The 18598-nt window shown below is 47.9% G+C and overlaps 8 protein-coding genes across 8 annotated transcripts; 2 read left to right on the top strand and 6 right to left on the bottom strand.

Moving 5' to 3' along the window:
• The first annotated feature begins 21 nt into the window (after window positions 1-21).
• On the top strand, window positions 22-1371 carry V1508DRAFT_411801 (uncharacterized protein). Its single transcript, XM_066939522.1, has 2 exons — window positions 22-436; window positions 488-1371. Exons 1-2 carry the CDS (start codon window positions 184-186, stop codon window positions 1243-1245), a joined length of 1011 nt encoding a protein of 336 aa, XP_066797692.1. The 5' UTR covers window positions 22-183; the 3' UTR covers window positions 1246-1371.
• V1508DRAFT_411799 (cytochrome P450) lies at window positions 1308-3194 on the bottom strand. The gene is made up of 2 exons (XM_066939521.1): window positions 2531-3194; window positions 1308-2479 (listed from the first exon to the last, which is right to left on the bottom strand). Exons 1-2 carry the CDS (start codon window positions 3101-3103, stop codon window positions 1346-1348), a joined length of 1707 nt encoding a protein of 568 aa, XP_066797691.1. The 5' UTR covers window positions 3104-3194; the 3' UTR covers window positions 1308-1345.
• A 900-nt stretch (window positions 3195-4094) lies between these two features.
• On the bottom strand, window positions 4095-6213 carry V1508DRAFT_411795 (cytochrome P450). Its single transcript, XM_066939520.1, has one exon. The coding sequence runs from the start codon at window positions 5894-5896 to the stop codon at window positions 4247-4249; it is 1650 nt and encodes a 549-aa protein (XP_066797690.1). The 5' UTR covers window positions 5897-6213; the 3' UTR covers window positions 4095-4246.
• A 141-nt stretch (window positions 6214-6354) lies between these two features.
• V1508DRAFT_395624 (major facilitator superfamily domain-containing protein) lies at window positions 6355-8061 on the bottom strand (the record flags this gene model as incomplete). Its single annotated transcript, XM_066938058.1, has 2 exons — window positions 6355-7322; window positions 7386-8061. The coding sequence occupies 2 exons, from the start codon at window positions 8059-8061 to the stop codon at window positions 6355-6357; spliced, it is 1644 nt and encodes a 547-aa protein (XP_066797689.1).
• A 1617-nt stretch (window positions 8062-9678) lies between these two features.
• On the bottom strand, window positions 9679-11334 carry V1508DRAFT_395623 (Ribophorin I; the record flags this gene model as incomplete). Its single annotated transcript, XM_066938057.1, has 5 exons — window positions 9679-9801; window positions 9853-10384; window positions 10432-10677; window positions 10729-10932; window positions 11003-11334. The coding sequence occupies 5 exons, from the start codon at window positions 11332-11334 to the stop codon at window positions 9679-9681; spliced, it is 1437 nt and encodes a 478-aa protein (XP_066797688.1).
• A 230-nt stretch (window positions 11335-11564) lies between these two features.
• On the top strand, window positions 11565-15049 carry V1508DRAFT_411783 (armadillo-type protein). Its single transcript, XM_066939519.1, has 2 exons — window positions 11565-14184; window positions 14239-15049. The coding sequence occupies exons 1-2, from the start codon at window positions 11778-11780 to the stop codon at window positions 14898-14900; spliced, it is 3069 nt and encodes a 1022-aa protein (XP_066797687.1). The 5' UTR covers window positions 11565-11777; the 3' UTR covers window positions 14901-15049.
• On the bottom strand, window positions 14937-16706 carry V1508DRAFT_381922 (taurine catabolism dioxygenase TauD, TfdA family-domain-containing protein). The gene is made up of 2 exons (XM_066937713.1): window positions 15794-16706; window positions 14937-15739 (listed from the first exon to the last, which is right to left on the bottom strand). Exons 1-2 carry the CDS (start codon window positions 16531-16533, stop codon window positions 15097-15099), a joined length of 1383 nt encoding a protein of 460 aa, XP_066797686.1. The 5' UTR covers window positions 16534-16706; the 3' UTR covers window positions 14937-15096.
• On the bottom strand, window positions 16707-18581 carry V1508DRAFT_366124 (transcriptional regulator of RNA polII, SAGA, subunit-domain-containing protein). Its single transcript, XM_066937352.1, has 3 exons — window positions 17775-18581; window positions 17614-17716; window positions 16707-17559 (listed from the first exon to the last, which is right to left on the bottom strand). Exons 1-3 carry the CDS (start codon window positions 18342-18344, stop codon window positions 17009-17011), a joined length of 1224 nt encoding a protein of 407 aa, XP_066797685.1. The 5' UTR covers window positions 18345-18581; the 3' UTR covers window positions 16707-17008.
• Between the last annotated feature and the right edge of the window lie 17 nt (window positions 18582-18598).

Raw genomic sequence — 18598 nt, 5'->3', positions numbered from 1 at the left:
CCTACGTACCCACAACGAAGTCGACGCGACTTAGCTCACATGGGCTGTGGATCGCGTCTTCGCGCAGTCTTAACCACTCCACAAACTTATTTATACTGCCTTCAGATCGTATATGTTGATTGACATGATATGGTACAACTGAAACTGGCACCTCACGCTCCATTGGTTTCATGATACGGCGAGATGGCAGCGCAAGTGTCCACGCCGATCCTGCAACGTTCTGACTTTGACTTACTTCCCGATCTTCTCGAGCTTTTTGAGCGCGTGTGCGATGGATCACTACAGCCTAAAGACCTTCATAACGAGGCCGGTCGCTTGCGAATCCGGATCAGTCGGGCCAGAAGCTTACTCACGCAAGTTGTCGTGGCCGATGACGCTGGCGTGGGCGAGCAGACAGCAACCATTGAAGAGCTGACAGACAAGATAGCCAAGAAACGGTACTCACCGTGAGTTTATTACATTTTCTTGCAATTGCTAACTTGTGTTAGGTATTTGCTTTCGAAAGTCGCGGAACTCGGGAAAGCTGTGCTCCAACGTGAAGGCGCGTTACAAGAAAACGAACTCGGTTTTGAGGCCGAGAAGTATGAGTCACCAGTAAAAGAAGACATCGATCTACTGCGGCAGATCGAGATTCCGGAAGTTAAGTTAATACCCGAATCTGTACAATTACTTCCAGAATCACAAGAGGGACAGGTCGCACAGACTGATGAACAGAAGACACAAGAGCCTGAGCGGAAAATGCCACCACAGGCTCAACAGGGCGAGCAAACTTCTAGCGAAGTGCTGCAATTTGATAATAACAACAATGGGGGCATGGATAATAGCGACATGCCGAACTGGGGTGAAGATTTTGATATGACTGGCGAAGAGTTGCAGGAGACTATCGAAGGACTTCCTGGTGACGCTCAAATCTTCGGTGAAGGCAACATCAGCGGTGGAGAGGACAATGATATGCAAGGATTTATGCAGATGATGCAAGAGAGCGAAATGGAAGGCCAGGGTGACGAGTTTGGGAATAATCAGAATGACGGCGATGAGAATCAACAGGACAATGATGTGATGTTCATGATGATGGATGAAATACCTAGCAGCAGCACAAATATGGGGCAGCAAAATGTCGGACAGGAGGATGTGGGCGATCCGGAGCAGGACGTGCAAATTGATGAACTAGCCAAGGCGATGGCCGAAGCTGATGACGATGACGATGTCATGGCTCAGTTTATGCCGATGGATCTGAGTTCATAGAGACCACGCAATAGTGTATATTACAATGCAATATTTTAATAATTTCAAAAAATAATAACAAATCAGTACTACCAAGATTGTATGGGCCCGAATCCTGCTGTTATTTTTTATACAATCTTACATGGACTCCAGTCGCGTTGGACATGGTCAACGTCGTTCTCTTCAGCGGAAATCCATCAGTCTCCGGGGTCTCCGTAGTCTCTAAGGTATCACACTCTTGCAACAATCGCACAATCGTATACCCAGCCTCCGTGAGGGCATACTGCTGTCCCAAGCAAATTCTTGGACCACCGTTGAAAGGAAGGTATTCCCAAGTCCACGACTTGCCCTCTGCCCAACGCTCTGGTCTAAACTCGTCAGCATCCTCGCCATAGAAATCTTTACGGCGCTGCATAACGTAAACACTGTACGTGACCTTCTCCCTCTTGCGGATCAAGATCGGAGATTTGCCATCCGGCCCACCGCCGACAGGTAAGACGGTGTCCCTGACTGCGTATCTATTATTCTGCGGAACTGACGGATACAAGCGAAGAACCTCGTTCAAGACGTATCGCAAATAAGTCGCACTTTTCAAAGTCTCAAAGTTGATTTGGTGTTTTCCTGGCGAATTCGGCTCCTCGCCAAATACTTCAACGACCTCATCTCGCAATTTCTGAAACACCCGGGTATGGCGAGCAAGCAAATAGAAAGTCCAGCTCAATAGTCCGGCGGTGGTGTCCCGTCCTGCAAGTAAGATGTTAAGCAGCTGATCCCGTAATGTCTTTGGATCCTGGGTTACCTCGACAAGGGCGTACAGGAAGATATACCGACCACCGGTAATTTCTTCGATCTTTGCGGCTCCATCGCGGTAGGCGTCGAGCGCGTTGTTGACGTAGTAGTCCACGAACTTGTGCACGATTGCGGTTGCTTCGCGGAAGTCTTTGGGATTCAGAAGCCAGCATAATGACTGCATTAGTGCACGGAAGGCAAGGACTTCCTGGGAATAGTTGAACGCATAGGTGAAGCCTTGTTTGCCGGCGTCTGTCGCGACGACCTGTATGTCACCGGCGTTTTTGTCGCCGGATTTGGTGGTCAGCTGCAGTGATGCGACGGATTCGCCAAAAAGGAACTCGGTCGCCGAGTCCAGAGTCATGCGGTAGAAGAGTTCCTGGATGTCGCACGATTCTGTCTGGCTTTGAGGGAGGCATGACATGAGATTACGTACATGTGGCTCCAATTTGGCTACGTCAGAGACCTGATATATTTTAGTCTTCATATAGTATACGAACCCGGTGACATTGCGAACCTGCTGTCTAGTAAACTGCGGCCGCAGCATGGCACGCGAATGCGCCCATCCTTCGTCGTCCAGGGTGAAAATACCTTCACCCAATAACGGGTGAAACGCGTCTGGTCGAGTCCCGAGTCCAAAGTCATTGAATTTTGTCGCGAGCATTGCTTTGATGTTCTCCGGATCGATAGTCCAGGGATTGTGTCGCCCGAGCGTCGTCGTGCCAAAGGTATTTCCATACTTCCTGAAATCATCAACCATGTGCTCCATGAGCTTATGCGCTCGCAACGAACGGGTTAAGCTGAGAAATCGGCGGACGCCGAAGAAGTCTGTGTTCACGCTCACGAGGCGCACGGCACCATACTTTTCGGCAAACAGACGCTCGACTTTGTTGCTGTTGAGTTTCTGGACCATGGCGTAGGACAGCAGGCCGACGACCAGCAGGACGAAGATGCTCTTCGGCGACTCTGCGACGGCGACGAGCGAAGTCGCATGTGGCAGGACGAGAACAGACATTATTGCAGACACAGAACCATTCAGCAATTGCAAGCAGAAACAGGAGCAGAAAACAGAACAAGGCGTGCGGGACATACATATTTAAGCTACGGGCCAGCAGAGATTTGGTTGTTGCAAGCTACAGGGTTAACCCGGGCGTGTCTGTCATGGTACGACAATCACGACAGTTGCTGCGGCTCGTTTAGCTTCGATTGATGGACGAAAGACGCGAGCCCTGCCCAAAAGATGCTGCGCACTCGGCTACGTCCGCCAACAACCACGCGATCTTGACCTCACGGCTCGCTTCCCCATCCGTCCTGGATCGACCTCGGCGCAATCGTATCTGCAGGCGTACAATCCAAGGATTATTCTATCTTATATAATACATTAGTGCTAAATAGTGAGTATAATACGTACGCGGTTTGCTGGTCCGCATTCATTGTCGCTTTCAATGCCATCCGCCAGCTTCAATTGTAAGTGTGTATATCTCGGGTCCTAACCATGACCAGACATCATTAAGCGAACTCCAGCCTCTTGGTCCCTTGGAGCTCACAACCAAGTCAAATCAGCTAGGTCTCAGAAGCATTAAGCTCCTCTCTACTGCAGATCCAAATATACAGCTGTTTCTGACGAGTTATATCGGTGGACATTTACACAAATATAGCCGAACAGATACTACGAAGGCGGCATGGATCTGCGGGTTTGGCGCTCATTGACCACGTGAACGAAAGAGCATTAGTTTTCACATTGGTTATTATTTAAGACCTTGACGAAGAGCCTACGAACTGTCAAACGGCGCCTGCGAACTGTCGAAAGGCCTCCGACGAACTGTCAAAACAGTATGCACGGTAAATTTACGAAGAGAGGTACTGTCACCAAATCTTGGTCACTTTGCGCGCCCTTACTTGTATAGCCCAGGTGAGTAATACCAACCAAGGGAGTGCAAGATTCTCCAATTCGTTATGGAAAGCAAAACCTTTAGATCCCAATATTAGGTACAAGAAGAACAACCATAACCAAGACGAAACATTGCATATTTGAAGTTATTTTCTCTTTTCCACTCCATAAATTTCAGGATTATATGCTCTAGCTGGATTATAGATAGTAGTGTGACCACACAGATCAAACCTGTTGACAAAAGTGCTATATTTAATCAAAACAGTGGTACAGCAAAATTTAACTTCTTAATCATATAAATTGTGTCTTCATAACTCAAATACGCCAAAACCCATCCAATCCCTATTTTTTATAAAGCCGGACATGCACTCCATTTGCGTTCGACATTGTCAACCACGCGTGCTTCGACGGCGCGCCGTCTTCCTCTGGCAAATCTCTGTTCTCAAGCGTATCAAACTCTTGCAATAACCTAACGACTGCATAGCCTGCCTCCGTGAGGGCATACTGCTGTCCCAAGCAGATTCTCGGACCCCCATTGAAAGGAAGGTATTCCCACATCCATGTGTTGCCCTCTGCCCATCTTTCAGGTCTGAAAACCTCTGCGTCATTGCCGAACAAGTCTTTGCGACGATGCATCAAAAAGACAGTATAAAACACCTTCTCACCTTTCCGCACCAACACAGGCGACATGCCATCGGCGCCGCCGCCGCGCGGTAAAGTCGTGTCTTTGTTCGCCACTCGGAAGTTCTGTGGCACGGAGGGATATAGCCGAAGCACCTCGTTTAATACGTGCCGGAGATACGTCGCGTGTTTGAGTGTCTCAAAGTTAATCGGCTTCTTTCCGGGCGAATTCAGGCTGTCACCAAAGGTGTCGATGATTTCCGTTCGCAGCTTTTCAAACACACGCGGATGTCGTGCGAGAAGATAAAATATCCAGCTTAGAAGACCGGCAGTGGTATCCCGCCCAGCAAGTAAAATGTTAAGCAATTGGTCACGTAAGATCTTTGGATTCTGCGTCTCCTCAACCAAGGCGTCAAGAAAGACATATCGCTCGGACTGGACAACCTCGTCGTGCTTCTTCGTGGCAATCGACTGCCGCAGGTGGTCCAGGGCCCTGTCGACGTAGTAATCCACAAATCTGTGCACGATAGCATTGCTTTCTCGGAACTTCTTTGGATTCATTAACCAGTACCAAGACTGCAACAGAACACGAAACGAAACGACTTCTTGAGAATAGTTGAAGGCGTACGCGAACCCTTGTTTGCCATCGCTGGATGCCACGGCTTTGATCTCTTTCTTTGACTTGCGATTGATTTCAGGAATGTCTTCGGTAGCAGAAGGCAGCTTGAGCGAATTCACGGATTCTCCAAATAGAAATTCAGTGGCAGTGTCCATCGTCATTTTGTAAAATAGTTCCTGGATGTCGACGGACTCCGCTGGCGTTCGGGAGAGACAAGCGATCAAATTCTGCACGTGCGGTTCGAGCTTCGTGACGTCGGAGACCTGCTGGCGACTAAACTGTGGTCTGAGCAGAGCGCGAGAGCGCGACCATCCCTGATGATCAAGCGTGAAAATGCCGTCACCGAGAAGCGGATAGAATGCCTCGTATCGACTGCCGAGATCAAAGTCGTTGAATTGCGTCGCCAAGACCGCTTTGATATTCTCAGGGTCAGTTGTATTCGTGATCATCTCGCCGAGTACCTTCACACCAAACGTTGTTCCGTACTCGTTATGATACCACTCCGCTACGTCGAGGTACTTGTCATTTCTGAGCGCGCGAAACAACGAGAAGAATTGGCGGATGCCGAGCCAGTCTTCGCTCCGAGAAGGCAATCGCACAGCGCCCCTTTTAGCAAATTGCCGCTCGACGACGACTCTGTTTATGCGCCTGATGAGAAGGTAAACTAAGAAGAGTGTGGACAGCACAATGAGGGCAGGTTTGTTCATTGTCTTCAGGGCAACGATGTGCTGGTACTTCTCGTCGAGCGCCATGGCTGTGGATACCGGCAGTGATTAAGCTAGGAAGCAAGCAAGCAGAATAGTAATAAATGATGACAGAAGATATTGAGATATCTTCGAGCAGGACAGGCTCGTCAAATACGTTTCCTAGGAGGACCTCGGCATGGCGAGAGCGGAATGTGACCGTTACAGGTTGGCAGATGTAGCAAGCGATTTCCCCGCAAAAACCGACGTCACAGCGAATGCGGAATAAGCGAACAGGGGTCATCCCGACGCGAATCCTTCCATGAAGAGCAACTACTGCCGAGCAACTATACTTTTCATGCACTTACAAACTATAAGGGTCTGGTAGTCTACGCGGATCCATTGTGCATCAGAAGCAGTTGATGATTCAAAGATATGATATAAATCGAGTTATAAAGTAATGCTTGACAGCCCGACAGGCAGAAACGCTAGAAAAAGGATGCAATACTAAAACTAAGAATTATATATTATATATTATATCCTCGTGGGGGAAACCGCTCTCTCAATCGTTTCCCAAAATATATGAATCCGACAGCCATCGACCCACAGAGAGCAAACGCAATGAACCCGAGCACAGAGCATCCCCACCCGTGCCCCAATCGAGCAAATAGCGATGGCGCAAGAAGCGGGAAGAAAGCTGCGCTTGTCATGCGGAAACAGTTGCCGGCGGCCGTCGCGCTGGCAGACAAACCGTACGGCGCGAAGCATTCGATAAAATAAGTCTGGATCGGGATCATGCTTGCGACCATGCCGAGACCGAGGGGATATAGCGACGCGACCACCGCGAACCAGTGTGCGCGCGCTTGGATCGCCCAGCCGTACCAGAACATGGCCGCAGGAATGAGAACGCACGAAAGGAGGAGTGGTCGGAGACGGAACTCTGGTTCGCGGATGCCTTTATTCTTTTTGGTGAGATAGCGGACAAGCTTGTCGTTGGTTGAGCCAATGGTAACAATACCCGTAAGCTGGCCACAGCCCATGCCCAGATAGCATAAGCCAATAATCCCAGAACTGAAATTGTAGATTCCCTCAAAAACTCTGGGAACGGTTGTCATGAATATGTACAAAAATGAAAAAGCAATGGCCATATACAGCCCGAGAAAAGTAACCGTCGGCACGCTCCCGAGAAGCGCGAGCGGCCGCGAAATACCAAACCAGAAGACCTCCCGCGGCGTTCGTCGTTTATTGATGTCCATGGCGGAGATCAACTCGGGGCGGTTTAGCTCTTTCCGCAGTCGTCTTGTTTTCTGGACGAGTAGCCGGCCGGGATGCGTTTCCTCAGCAACAATCAACATAGCTACTGCCACCATGCAGCCGAAAATGAGCATCAGGCGGAATGTCCATCGCCAACCGACGGTCTCAGCCATAAATCCGCCTATTACCGGGCCAAGAGCAGGTCCCAACAATGGACCGAGCCCAAACATTGCTGATGCTTCTACAACTTTATTAGCATAACCCGGAGACAGCTGCCTACAATTGGAGACCAAATTATACGCACTTCCGACGTTCTCTTTGGTGAACATGTCGGATATCACGCCACCGCCGACAACAATTCCTGCGCATCCCAGAAATCCTCCAAGAAAACGGCAGACCATGAACGCGGCCGTGCCGTTGACCAACGAACATCCCAGCTGGAACATCGCGAAGATAAAATTCGATATAGCAATAACGTACTTCCTGCCATACAATTCACTCAGAGGAGCATGAAGCAGCATAGGTCCCCATCCAAATCCGAAGACAAACAGCGAAATCATGAGGGACAACACCACTAGATTACTTTCATGAAAGTCCGCTGCCACGTACGATTCACCTGGTGCAAACACCGTGGATGTGAATGGCAGCATGAAGCAAGAAATAATCACGAGCGTCATTGTCCGCCATTTTCGCAACGCGGTCCAGTTCATTGGGTTTTCTCGGTCTTGGGTCGATTCCCAACCAACCAAGCCTTTGTCGAGGTTCATCAGCGGCATTTCGGCGAGTGTTTCTCCGCGCGGCGAAGTCCCTGGCGGCGGCTCCTCTTGTTTTTGGGTAGGAAGTGCGGAAGGCAATGATGCTGATGACTTTCTGTACGGCACTTGATTCGTCGTGACGCTAGCATTCGGGGCATTATTACCATCAATCGGGGAAGGTGCGCTGGCCGACGAAAGCGACTGTCGGGTCTCCGATCGGGACATTGCATTGCTAACCGCTCCTGCAAGCGCACACCTGTATTTGCTGGGAGCACGCAACGAAGGACAATAAATGTACAGTCTGCAAGTTCCAATGTTGGATGAGCCTAGTGCCGATCCGCCGGGCAATTATTTTCATACGGAGCCGCCACACCAAAAAGCCTCCCCCCCGACGACAAACTTGAGGATAATGTTTAATCTGACCTTAGTACCCCTGGGGAAGACATCTGAACCACCGACCGTCACGCAATTCAGGAGTCACTCGTCGGTGTTCTATACCAGTCTATGATAATCTCATACGTCGTAGCGCAAAGCAGCGAGCTAGAACATTAGTATGAATCGTCCCAGGTCAAAAGAAGCCTGATCATAGTTTACCAGAATTTTTTAAACCAATTCCAGGTACGTCCTTGGCGACGCTGATGACGTTCTGCGGGGAACGTGATCAATTTAGTGAAGGCTTTGGGTGCAATTAGAGTTCTCGCGAGACGCTCGTCGAACCTCATCGCGGAACGTAAATAACTAAAATTGACCAGCATACTTTTTTTGTAAGTAATTACTCTACCAGGATAACAAATTCATGAAATGTAATGCCATTAACTAAAACCTACTCTATACAGTCAGTGTAATCAGATGCCCCGTAGTCAGGCAGAATTAAGGCAATGCACTCATCGTCAGTGCACAAACTCCGAATGCCAGCACCAGCATCTACCTGATGTTCAATAATTGAGCCGCACCATTGCGGGGAACTGGTGTGCGACGGTCACCACACAATAAATTGGATGAGACAGGCGCCAATGAGATTCTAGACTGGCCTGGGCGATGTACACGGGTGCGGTTTCGGAAACTCAGTTAGCGAGTATACAGTGTTCACTAAAAACAATACAGTAGGCCGTTTACGGTTAAGATCGGGCATATATATCTGAAGATCCTATAACTTAAGCGAAGTATCCCATAGGAAAGATTTACTTCTAAGCGGAGTATCTCCTTGAGGACGTCTAGATTGCACATGGCCAAAGGATTAATTCAACCTCTGCTACATGGTGATTGATTCGAATATAGATGGTCTATGTCTTGGAGCGGAAAGCTAATTAACTCCGTGAGAGGATTGGGGAAGAAATGAGTGCGTCCGGAGCATGTGGTAACGACGGTGTGTCGTGGAATCATTCTCTATGACTTGAGGTCTGTTAAATCGGGAATATTATTTGCAACTTTCGATATACATGCTCTTGTAGAAACTCCTCGGACAGAGACTCAATGTCGTCGCGATCATAGATCCAAACTTAGTGCGCGTCAAGCAAGGCGCTCAAGCAGAAATCAGAGGCTGAGGCGCAAGCCGCCAGTTATACCAGCACCAAGTTCTTTGCGAATCTCGGTGATGCTGTTCCACACTCAACACGTACACTTTAATTTCGCGCAGGAGAGCAAGAACAACGACTAGACATTATATAGCGGGTTTATGGTTTGAAGTATCATCAGTACTTGCATTAGCCTTATAGAGTGTACTGTCTGCTGCAATACTAACTTTTATCCTTAAGAATATCTAAGCATATTTTAAATGTCGATCGACAAAATATTTTACAAATAAATTGCTAATAACCCGTAGCAGTCCTTCACATTACCATTCTACTTTGATATGCTCACGTCAATTCGTCCGAGAATAATCCATGCAAAGAATATTGCAGCGATAGCAGCTGAAACAATAATTGGCTTATGCAGACTTGAAGCGGATGAGTACGTGTATGTGATCTATGGTACGTTAGCTTTTGGTCTCCTTACTGTGCTGATGCTGGTACGTACATAGAGCTCGTTCCGTCGATGCTCGTCAACGATGTTGTTGAGGGTTAGCTTAACGACAGTCCGCCCAATAGTATCCAGATGTGACTTGAGCAACGACTCCTCCTTCGTGTAGTCTCCATAGGTAGAAAAGATGTGCACAACATTCGCACCTTCAGGCAAGATTATCGAGACTTCCGCCACGTCATATGCCGCATTGTCCGGTCCCTCCAGAAGAGGCACGCGAAGCACATAGGTATCACTCCCGGAGTCTTCTGATGACAAAACCCTCAAACTGCGTCCAAGGTCGTGGTTCCATCCCAGGGTAAAAGAATAATTCCAGCCACCAAAGATGGGGTATCGTGGACGGAAGTCTAGAACGGGATCACGGATGTCTGCGCGGAAATTGCTGGTCGATACGTTACCGATTTCGTCAGTGAAGTAGACGTCACGAGCTCCGGGGCGAAGACGAACCAAAAAACCTTTGATTGCTGTAGATCGCTCACCAGCCATACCGGAAGCTTGCCATCGTAGTCGCGAGAAAGCCTCCGACAGTCTATACAATTAGTATGGAAGCCCGAAATGCAATTACAAGTGACATACTTGGCAGCGGAATTTGTCATCCAGTAGCGCTCTTCGGTTGCAAGATTACCACCAGAGTGTGACACCCACAATTCACGCTCTAGTTTGGTAATCTCGACAACTGGGAAGTGATACTCGTATCGAACCTGAATCGTTTCCGTGGCAAATGGTTCGGAGTCGACGTAGGGGCCGTAAGTCAGGGTGGTATCTTCAACCTGAGGATCGTTCTTTGTTTTTGAGTAAGCATTAGCACCACGATCAGGAAGCCTTTGGCTACGTTAGCTAGAGGTTTACTAATGAGACCATTGCGTTGCATACTTGACCTTAGTCCTTTGCCGGGCAACCTTGTATGGGCTCAACGCCAGCTTCGAGCCAGTCCACAACAGATTCTGGGCCTCGGGCTGCTTAATCAACTTCGGCTGAGCTTCCAGTGCACCAATTGTCGCCGTAGCCATCTGGATTGTAGAAGTCTCCCCCGCTGTTAGGGGTTTGCTGAGCTGCACCTTGTAGAACTGCACACCACTTGGAAACCCACCAATTAGCTCTGAACAGTACGAGCTAACATTAAATGTCTAAGCTAATTCCGACTTACAGATCCGTATTAGAAGGTCCGACCTCGACGACCAAGCTGACAGCTGGATCTACTCTCTTCTCCTTCACTTCCATTATCGCTAAATGACTGTCTGTGGCATTTCCCACAATCTCGGACGGTACCGCAACATAATATTCATTCTGCGGTTCTTCAGAAATATTTTCAATTATAAACGATGCCGACTCGCGCAAATACGATTTTGTTAGATCAACCGTCCGGAACAAGTTCTGAATCTGAAAGGCAGAAGATGGGACAAATGCCGCTGCTTCTGAACGAACGACTAGCAAAAGTAGCAAGTACAGCTGCAGTGTCTTGTAGATCATAGAGGCCATTGTGCCTTGGCCCGTGAATTGAAGCAGCCCTGGCGAGTTCTTGTGATTGTATGGTACCGATTGCGAGAGGTAGTATGTTGATCTGATTCTAGAACCGGACACGTCGACTCTGACACTAACAGAGTAACACTTGGTCATCTGGCTCTATTTGTCACCAAATCAGGAGCTATTTATTGTGGAGCCGAATAACCCCAGTCAGCAAAAAATAAAACCCAGGTCTGCGGCGCACCCTTGTTACCAGAATTACCTACATAAGCTAGAATTCTGGCGGCGATTGCAGCCATAACCGCACAAGATTTATGGCGGCTGTCGGACGGCCAGTTCCATTACTTTCGACGATTGCTTGAGAGATTTACTCAAACTCCCTCATAGTGTTCGAGTTAGTGGTATTAATCAATCTAGCATCTACATCTACTTATTATCGCGAGACCACAAGTAGACTTATGGCGCCTTCAAGGGTAAAAGAGGAATCTCCAGAACTGGACTTAAAACCTCGTGCTCGCAAGCGGAGGTGGGATGTCGTTGAGCCCGTCGCGGTCAAGACCGAGGAAGATCTCGAATCGAAGCTTGAGGCGAAGATAGAATCTGTGGAACCCGCGCCAAAGAAGAAGTCACGATGGGACGAGGTTGAGGCTACACCGCGGAGGTCGCGCTGGGATCAGGCGCCGTCGTTGGAGGCCACCCCGATTGGGTCCGCAGCACTGGGTATGCAGACGCCATTACACCCATCTGCGAGTGCGGGCGGAATCTTGCCTATGGCAACTGGAGGCGGGTTTTTGCCAGATGAAGAGTTGGATCGACTATTACCTTCTGAGGGATATGTTATTCTCGAACCTCCCGCGGGATATGTTCCTATCGTCACGCCAGCACGAAAGTTGATGCAGACTCCAGCGCAGACTGGTAGTGGTGGCGGGTTCATGATGTTTGACGAAAATACTGCGGTGAGCACAGGCATGGCGAAGCAAATTCCTACGAATATTCCTGGAGTTGGCGAGTTGCAGTATTTCAAACAGGAAGATATGAAGTATTTTGGAAAATTGGCAGACGGCAGTCAGGAGTCGGAACTGGGAATCGACGAGCTGAAGCAGCGAAAGATTCTCAGGCTGCTTCTTAAGGTGAAGAACGGTACGCCGCCGATGAGAAAGACAGCTCTACGACAACTTACAGACAACGCGCGTCAGTTTGGCGCAACCGCATTATTCGACTTGATTCTTCCATTACTGATGGAACGCACACTCGAGGATCAGGAGCGTCATTTACTCGTGAAGGTCATCGACCGCATTCTCTACAAGCTTGATGATATGGTTAGACCGTTCACACACAAGATCCTGGTCGTTGTCGAGCCAATGTTGATTGATGAAGATTATTACGCAAGAGTCGAAGGTCGTGAAATCATTGCCAATCTTGCCAAGGCGGCTGGCCTTGCTCATATGATTGCAACCATGCGGCCAGATATTGATCATGTCGACGAATATGTTCGGAATACTACATCTAGAGCTTTTGCAGTCGTCGCCTCAGCACTTGGGGTTCCCGCATTGCTACCATTTTTGAAGGCAGTGTGCTCTTCGAAGAAGTCCTGGCAGGCCCGTCATACTGGTGTTAAAATTATTCAGCAGATAGCAGTGCTCATGGGCTGTGCAGTGCTACCACATCTTAAGGGCCTGGTTGACTGCATTGCACCGTGTTTGACTGATGAACAAGCCAAAGTACGAACGGTCACTTCCTTGGCACTCGGCGCGCTGGCTGAAGCTGCGGCCCCATATGGTATCGAATCATTCGACTCTGTGCTGGAACCTCTGTGGCTCGGAATTCGAAGGCACCGTGGAAAAGGTCTGGCGGCATTCCTGAAATGTATTGGATTCATAATTCCTCTTATGGATCCCGAATACGCCAACTATTACACTAAGGAAGTCATGGTTATTCTCATACGAGAGTTTAACTCGCCGGATGAGGAGATGAAGAAGATTGTACTTCGCGTCGTCCAGCAGTGCGCGTCGACGGAAGGTGTCACCGCACAATATTTGCGGGAGGAAGTTTTGCCGTCGTTTTTCAAGAGCTTCTGGGTTCGCCGTATGGCTCTCGATCGTCGGAATTATAGACAGGTTGTCGACACCACTGTCGAGCTTGCACAGAAAGTGGGTGTTGCAGAAATCGTCGAGAGGATAGTGGACGTGCTGAAGGACGAGTCCGAGGCGTACAGAAAAATGGGGGTGGAGACTATCGAGAAAGTTGTCGCTGCTTTAGGTGCAACTGATATTTCAGAAAGATTGGAGGAACGACTGATCGATGGCATACTATTCGCGTTCCAAGAACAGACTATCGAAGACAATATTCTACTGAACGGATTCGGCACGGTTGTCAATGCGCTTGGTCTACGAACTAAACCATACTTGTCACAAATTGTATCAACAATTCTCTGGCGATTGAACAACAAGTCAGCGACGGTTCGGCAGCAATCTGCGGATCTCATTACTAGAATTGCTGTTGTCATGAATAATTGCGGTGAGGATGTTCTTATGGGCAAGCTTGGTGTCGTGTTGTATGAATATCTCGGTGAAGAATACCCGGAAGTCTTGGGATCCATTCTGGGGGCACTGCGAAGTATTGTCACAGTGGTTGGTATATCTGAAATGCAGCCTCCCATTCGAGATCTTCTTCCACGACTCACTCCTATTTTGCGAAACCGACACGAAAAAGTACAGGAGAACACGATTGATCTTGTTGGTCGAATTGCGGATCGTGGTGCAGAATATGTTAGCGCCAGAGAATGGATGCGCATTTGCTTTGAATTATTGGATATGTTGAAAGCTCACAAGAAGGGTATCCGAAGAGCTGCTAATAATACATTTGGTATGTAGTCATTCTTAATGATAGTGATAAATGATATGCTCACACTGGAATTAGGTTACATTGCGAAGGCTATCGGTCCACAGGACGTCCTGGTTACTCTTCTCAACAATCTCCGAGTACAGGAACGTCAATCGCGTGTGTGTACGGCCGTCGCCATTGGAATCGTGGCAGAGACCTGTGCACCATTCACTGTTCTGCCAGCTTTGATGAACGAATATCGTGTGCCAGAACTGAATGTCCAGAATGGCGTTCTTAAGTCACTGAGTTTCCTTTTCGAATATATTGGTGAAATGGCTAAGGACTATGTTTACGCCGTGGCTCCACTACTTGAAGATGCACTAATCGATCGTGATCAAGTCCACCGGCAAACAGCGGCTACTGTCGTCAAACATATTGCTTTGGGATGTATCGGTCTTGGATGTGAGGATACCATGGTCCATATGCTGAATCTCCTTATGCCTAACATCTTTGAAACGTCGCCTCACGTTATTGACCGCATAATTGATGGTATCGAGGCAATCAGAAATTGTGTTGGCGTTGGAATTGTGATGAATTACACGTGGGCAGGATTATTTCATCCGGCGCGGAAAGTACGACAACCGTATTGGCGATTGTATGATTCTGCTTATGTGCAGAGTGCAGATGCAATGGTGCCATATTATCCGCAGATCGAGGAAGATGAGTATAGGCGGAATGAACTGGACGTCTGGGTATAATGCAACTGCGTTTTAGATCTGTGGCATGTATATGATCATGTATATGACTATTGTATTTGATGGGTAGTTAAATGAAGTCCTTCTTTTTCAGACATTATATGTAATTTCCAATTCCTTTCATCAGATACTGTGCTATTAATCTAAGTGCTCATGAAGAATCGTCCAAACTCCGACGACGACCATTTACAGTGCGACTTCACAATCCTGATAATTCGCGCAGTTTTGAATAGAAACTATCGATATCTAAATACGTCCCCTTCAACCACCGTCCATAGCTGCCATCATCATTGTTGCCCTGCGTTGATGACGTCAGTGTAAACCGACGACGGCTATGGAGCACTCTCCTATTCATAAACAGTGCAACATCGCCAGGTTTGAATTTACTTTCAAACTGCTGCGAAGGTTTATAGATGATCTTTTCAAACTTATTAAATGCTCGTATAAACTCTCCGAACTCGACGTTCCTTTCAGCAGTCTCAGAATGGGTGACAAAATGTTCGAATGGCGCCTGGAAAGGAGGGGAATAATTCACACATTTTATCCGAACGACGGGATGTTCTGGTGTAGGCTTCGTGTAGAAATTATCGAGCTCGATCAGTGGTCGCGTGTACACGTAATGATAGCCATCGTTGCGGTAGTGGAATGTAATTGGGAACATCGTGAGATTATAGAAAGATATTGGGTCGTCCTCGAGGAGCTGATATGCAGCATGAAACGAGTCAGCGTAGACAGATTCTCCGCCTTCGGCGCGGTTAGCTATGCAGTGAAGAAGTTGTACTCCAGGTGGAGACTCGTAGTAGAGGAGGTCCATATGGAGTGGCAGGTTCTCCGATGTGTATCTACTGAGAATTAGTCGACGAATCCGAATGACAATTCATCACGCAACCCCTCACGCAATATTCTTCGCGTCGGGCCGTGAAACGACATCCCACGATGTACCGTAGAATGTCTCCTTAATATATCCTATCTTTTTCGCGATTTTCTCGACCACAATTTCCATATCACCAGTACACTCCTTTGTGGGGGAATCTCTAAGGAATGCCAATCCCGTTCTGTACAGCCCGAGCACTACATCTTTAAATGCTTCTTCGTCATTCATATAATCATCGTATAGCCGCGACACTAAATTCCCACGTAGAGTGTCCGCGTCCCACAACACTGCATCCCGTGCAAATCGCCATCTATTATTATACCGCCACAACGGTGATGCGAGTTGCGCTATTCGTTCCTGGGAATATACGCTCATATGATCCTCCACTCCTTTCGCAGTCCACGTTACTTCATATTCCCCGTTCTTATTCGCTTGCACTAGAGATTTCGGGCGGACATCTAGTGGAATCTGGCCGGTTGAGAATCGTCTCTGCTGCGTCGAAGTGTCCAGACATATACTGCAGGAGCAGGCGTCGCGGAGCAACGTATTTTCAAAAGTAGCATCTTTGAAAGATATTTGACGTTCGTTGCTGGATATCTGAGCATTTTTAGCTCCCTGTGTATCTTTGGGACTTGCAACTTGGGAGTAACGGCGTAGAATTTGTGGATGTCTATATATGCCGACAATGTAATTCGAACGATATCCTAGATGATATTCCACCACTTGCTGAGTGAAGCAAACAAACCTGGATAGTCTAGACATTTTGTCGCCGAGCTCTAATACAGTATACCACGTATGCTATCTTTTAGACCATCTAATCGCAATACAAGTGGCTAGTATATCGGCTGTATGGAAGTTCTAATCACTGAGCTTTGGGAACGATCCTTCAGGGGCAATCTGGAGGTGGAAGTTGTCGCGGCAGTACTGTCAACATATCTCACAAGCGGTTATGACTACATAACGTCAAACTACAGATATTGCAAATTGCATTCTATCTATATGGAATAAGAACCGAAGCGCCATGACTAAAGACCATAATGAACAAGTATTGCATAGCAGATAATATAAGCATCCTCGCAAAAAGAAACTGTATAGTACAAAATTTACCAGAAGACCCAGACCAGCACCAAAAGAAAAATGTCATAAAATCACATACAACACGTTCTAAATGCTATCATGACAAAAGATAACTATGTACAAAACGTCAATCTTGCAAGTCTAATTAATAACAGCAGACTCACTGCTGAATAGAAGGCGCAGGAAAGTCGTCAATTTCATCCCGCAACATAACGTCCCACAATCTATACAGTGGCCCGCTGGGTTCAACTATACTGTGTGGTGCGAGTTCTAATGCCAGTGCCATATCCTCAGCGGTAATGATATTCTCATCTTCATATTGTTGCGATCGTTGTCGTTTGGCTTTCACACCGTTTACAACAGCAGCACCAGACTTGACTCCGTTCTCAGCAGTACCATTCACGCTCTCTTTAGTACTCGTATGCGTGATAAACTGCGCTGACGCATTTGCCAATGACACAAAGGTTGTGTCAGACATTTTCTTGTGCTTTTTCGGCCGCACCCGATCCAGCAATTGCTGCAAGAAATCTCTTAGATGATATTCCAGACCGGCTAATACAATATCTGGAACATCGTTCGCAATGCCATCTAATAGTCCATGTTCATACGCTATCCCCAAAATTCGGGTCCGCATGTTATCTGTATCAGGAAGTTCAAATGATTCGGTCGCAAGTGGAGCTTGATAGCTCTGAGTGATCTCCTGTGTTATATCTATATACCGTATGTCAGTACAAGTTTTTGAAATTTGTGGATCCGGAGACGTACTGGTCTTCGATTTTTCTTTGTCCTTGACGCTTGGAAACTTAACCGATCTGGCTTGTTTCGTGAGAACGATTGTTGATGGTATGGGGCCCTTCTTTCCTGCGTCCTGGGTAATAGAGTCAGCTACGGGCAACAGAGGTAAATATCACATATCCACTACATACTCGGGTGATCGCTTTTATTCTTCTTCGCTCCCTCGGCGTAAATCCCATAATTTCAGATTTTAACTTAGCAACAACTGGATCACCTGAATTCTTCGCTATCCGCAACGGCGCATCCTTCGACCGCATATTCCACGCTGGTAGCCCATTCGTTGACGGTGGTGGATCTCTCAATGCGTTCGCCAAACTCGCGAGCAAAAATTGATTATGCATCCTCACCATACTCTTATCAAGAATCACTGAGAGCTCGCATTCGAGTTCGATTCGAGTGAGATGGCCGGTCAGGAAACTAGTTATGATTTCCCGATACTGAGCCCAGTTGGTGCCCAGAGCTCGTCGAAAGTCGTTCATCAGTTGCTCCACCTCGATTCTTCGCGCCGGTCGCTGCGGCTTTGACGGCGTGTTAGTGGTAGTAGTTGTTTGGGCGGCATGGCCACCAGGTAAGGCGCTTTGCATCATCGGGCTTGCAGTTTTCTTGAGAGGCTGGGGGGACGCGCGAGTGGACGCGGATCCGTTCACGGTGTGGCTTGCTGCGGACTGTGTCGATGTCCGCGATGCAGCCTGCGCTAGCATCTGCGAAGATCAATTCAATGTGTGGCGAGGAAAGGAAAGCGTGTCGTAAGTTGGGGCGGTCCGACAGGAGAGAACCAAGGTAGATGTGCGATAGTGCCTCGAAATATGGGGTCCAGACACGGGAATACCGTCTAGAGTCGATACATTTAACGCTTAAGTCCCAATAATTTCCAATAATATATCTATTGGAATAGATGGCTCACAGAAATGCAAGGTCCGAATTATTGAACCTCGTAGGAGTTTTGAGATATTGG

Source organism: Lipomyces doorenjongii (assembly GCF_038497915.1).
Source record: "Lipomyces doorenjongii strain NRRL Y-27504 unplaced genomic scaffold V1508scaffold_8, whole genome shotgun sequence".
Lineage (NCBI taxonomy): Eukaryota > Fungi > Ascomycota > Lipomycetes > Lipomycetales > Lipomycetaceae > Lipomyces > Lipomyces doorenjongii.
Note: the sequence above shows the minus strand (reverse complement) of the source record. Positions and strands in the feature narration are given on the sequence as shown.

What these genes read in the sequence shown, in the direction of transcription:
- V1508DRAFT_411799 (XM_066939521.1), bottom strand. Translation starts at nt 3,103, where the DNA reads ATGTCCCGCACGCCTTGTTCTGTTTTCTGCTCCTGTTTCTGCTTGCAA. An exon ending in CGCAGTTTACTAGACAGCAG is followed by an intron (nt 2,480 to 2,530) that starts GTTCGCAATGTC and finishes AAAATATATCAG; the next exon opens with GTCTCTGACGTAGCCAAATT.
- V1508DRAFT_411801 (XM_066939522.1), top strand. Translation starts at nt 184, where the DNA reads ATGGCAGCGCAAGTGTCCACGCCGATCCTGCAACGTTCTGACTTTGAC. An exon ending in AGACAAGATAGCCAAGAAAC is followed by an intron (nt 437 to 487) that starts GGTACTCACCGT and finishes TAACTTGTGTTA; the next exon opens with GGTATTTGCTTTCGAAAGTC.
- V1508DRAFT_366124 (XM_066937352.1), bottom strand. Translation starts at nt 18,344, where the DNA reads ATGCTAGCGCAGGCTGCATCGCGGACATCGACACAGTCCGCAGCAAGC. An exon ending in GAATAAAAGCGATCACCCGA is followed by an intron (nt 17,717 to 17,774) that starts GTATGTAGTGGA and finishes TCTATTACCCAG; the next exon opens with GACGCAGGAAAGAAGGGCCC. An exon ending in CAAAGAAAAATCGAAGACCA is followed by an intron (nt 17,560 to 17,613) that starts GTACGTCTCCGG and finishes TACGGTATATAG; the next exon opens with ATATAACACAGGAGATCACT.
- V1508DRAFT_381922 (XM_066937713.1), bottom strand. Translation starts at nt 16,533, where the DNA reads ATGTCTAGACTATCCAGGTTTGTTTGCTTCACTCAGCAAGTGGTGGAA. An exon ending in CCCGACGCGAAGAATATTGC is followed by an intron (nt 15,740 to 15,793) that starts GTGAGGGGTTGC and finishes AATTCTCAGTAG; the next exon opens with ATACACATCGGAGAACCTGC.
- V1508DRAFT_411783 (XM_066939519.1), top strand. Translation starts at nt 11,778, where the DNA reads ATGGCGCCTTCAAGGGTAAAAGAGGAATCTCCAGAACTGGACTTAAAA. An exon ending in AGCTGCTAATAATACATTTG is followed by an intron (nt 14,185 to 14,238) that starts GTATGTAGTCAT and finishes CACTGGAATTAG; the next exon opens with GTTACATTGCGAAGGCTATC.
- V1508DRAFT_411795 (XM_066939520.1), bottom strand. Translation starts at nt 5,896, where the DNA reads ATGGCGCTCGACGAGAAGTACCAGCACATCGTTGCCCTGAAGACAATG.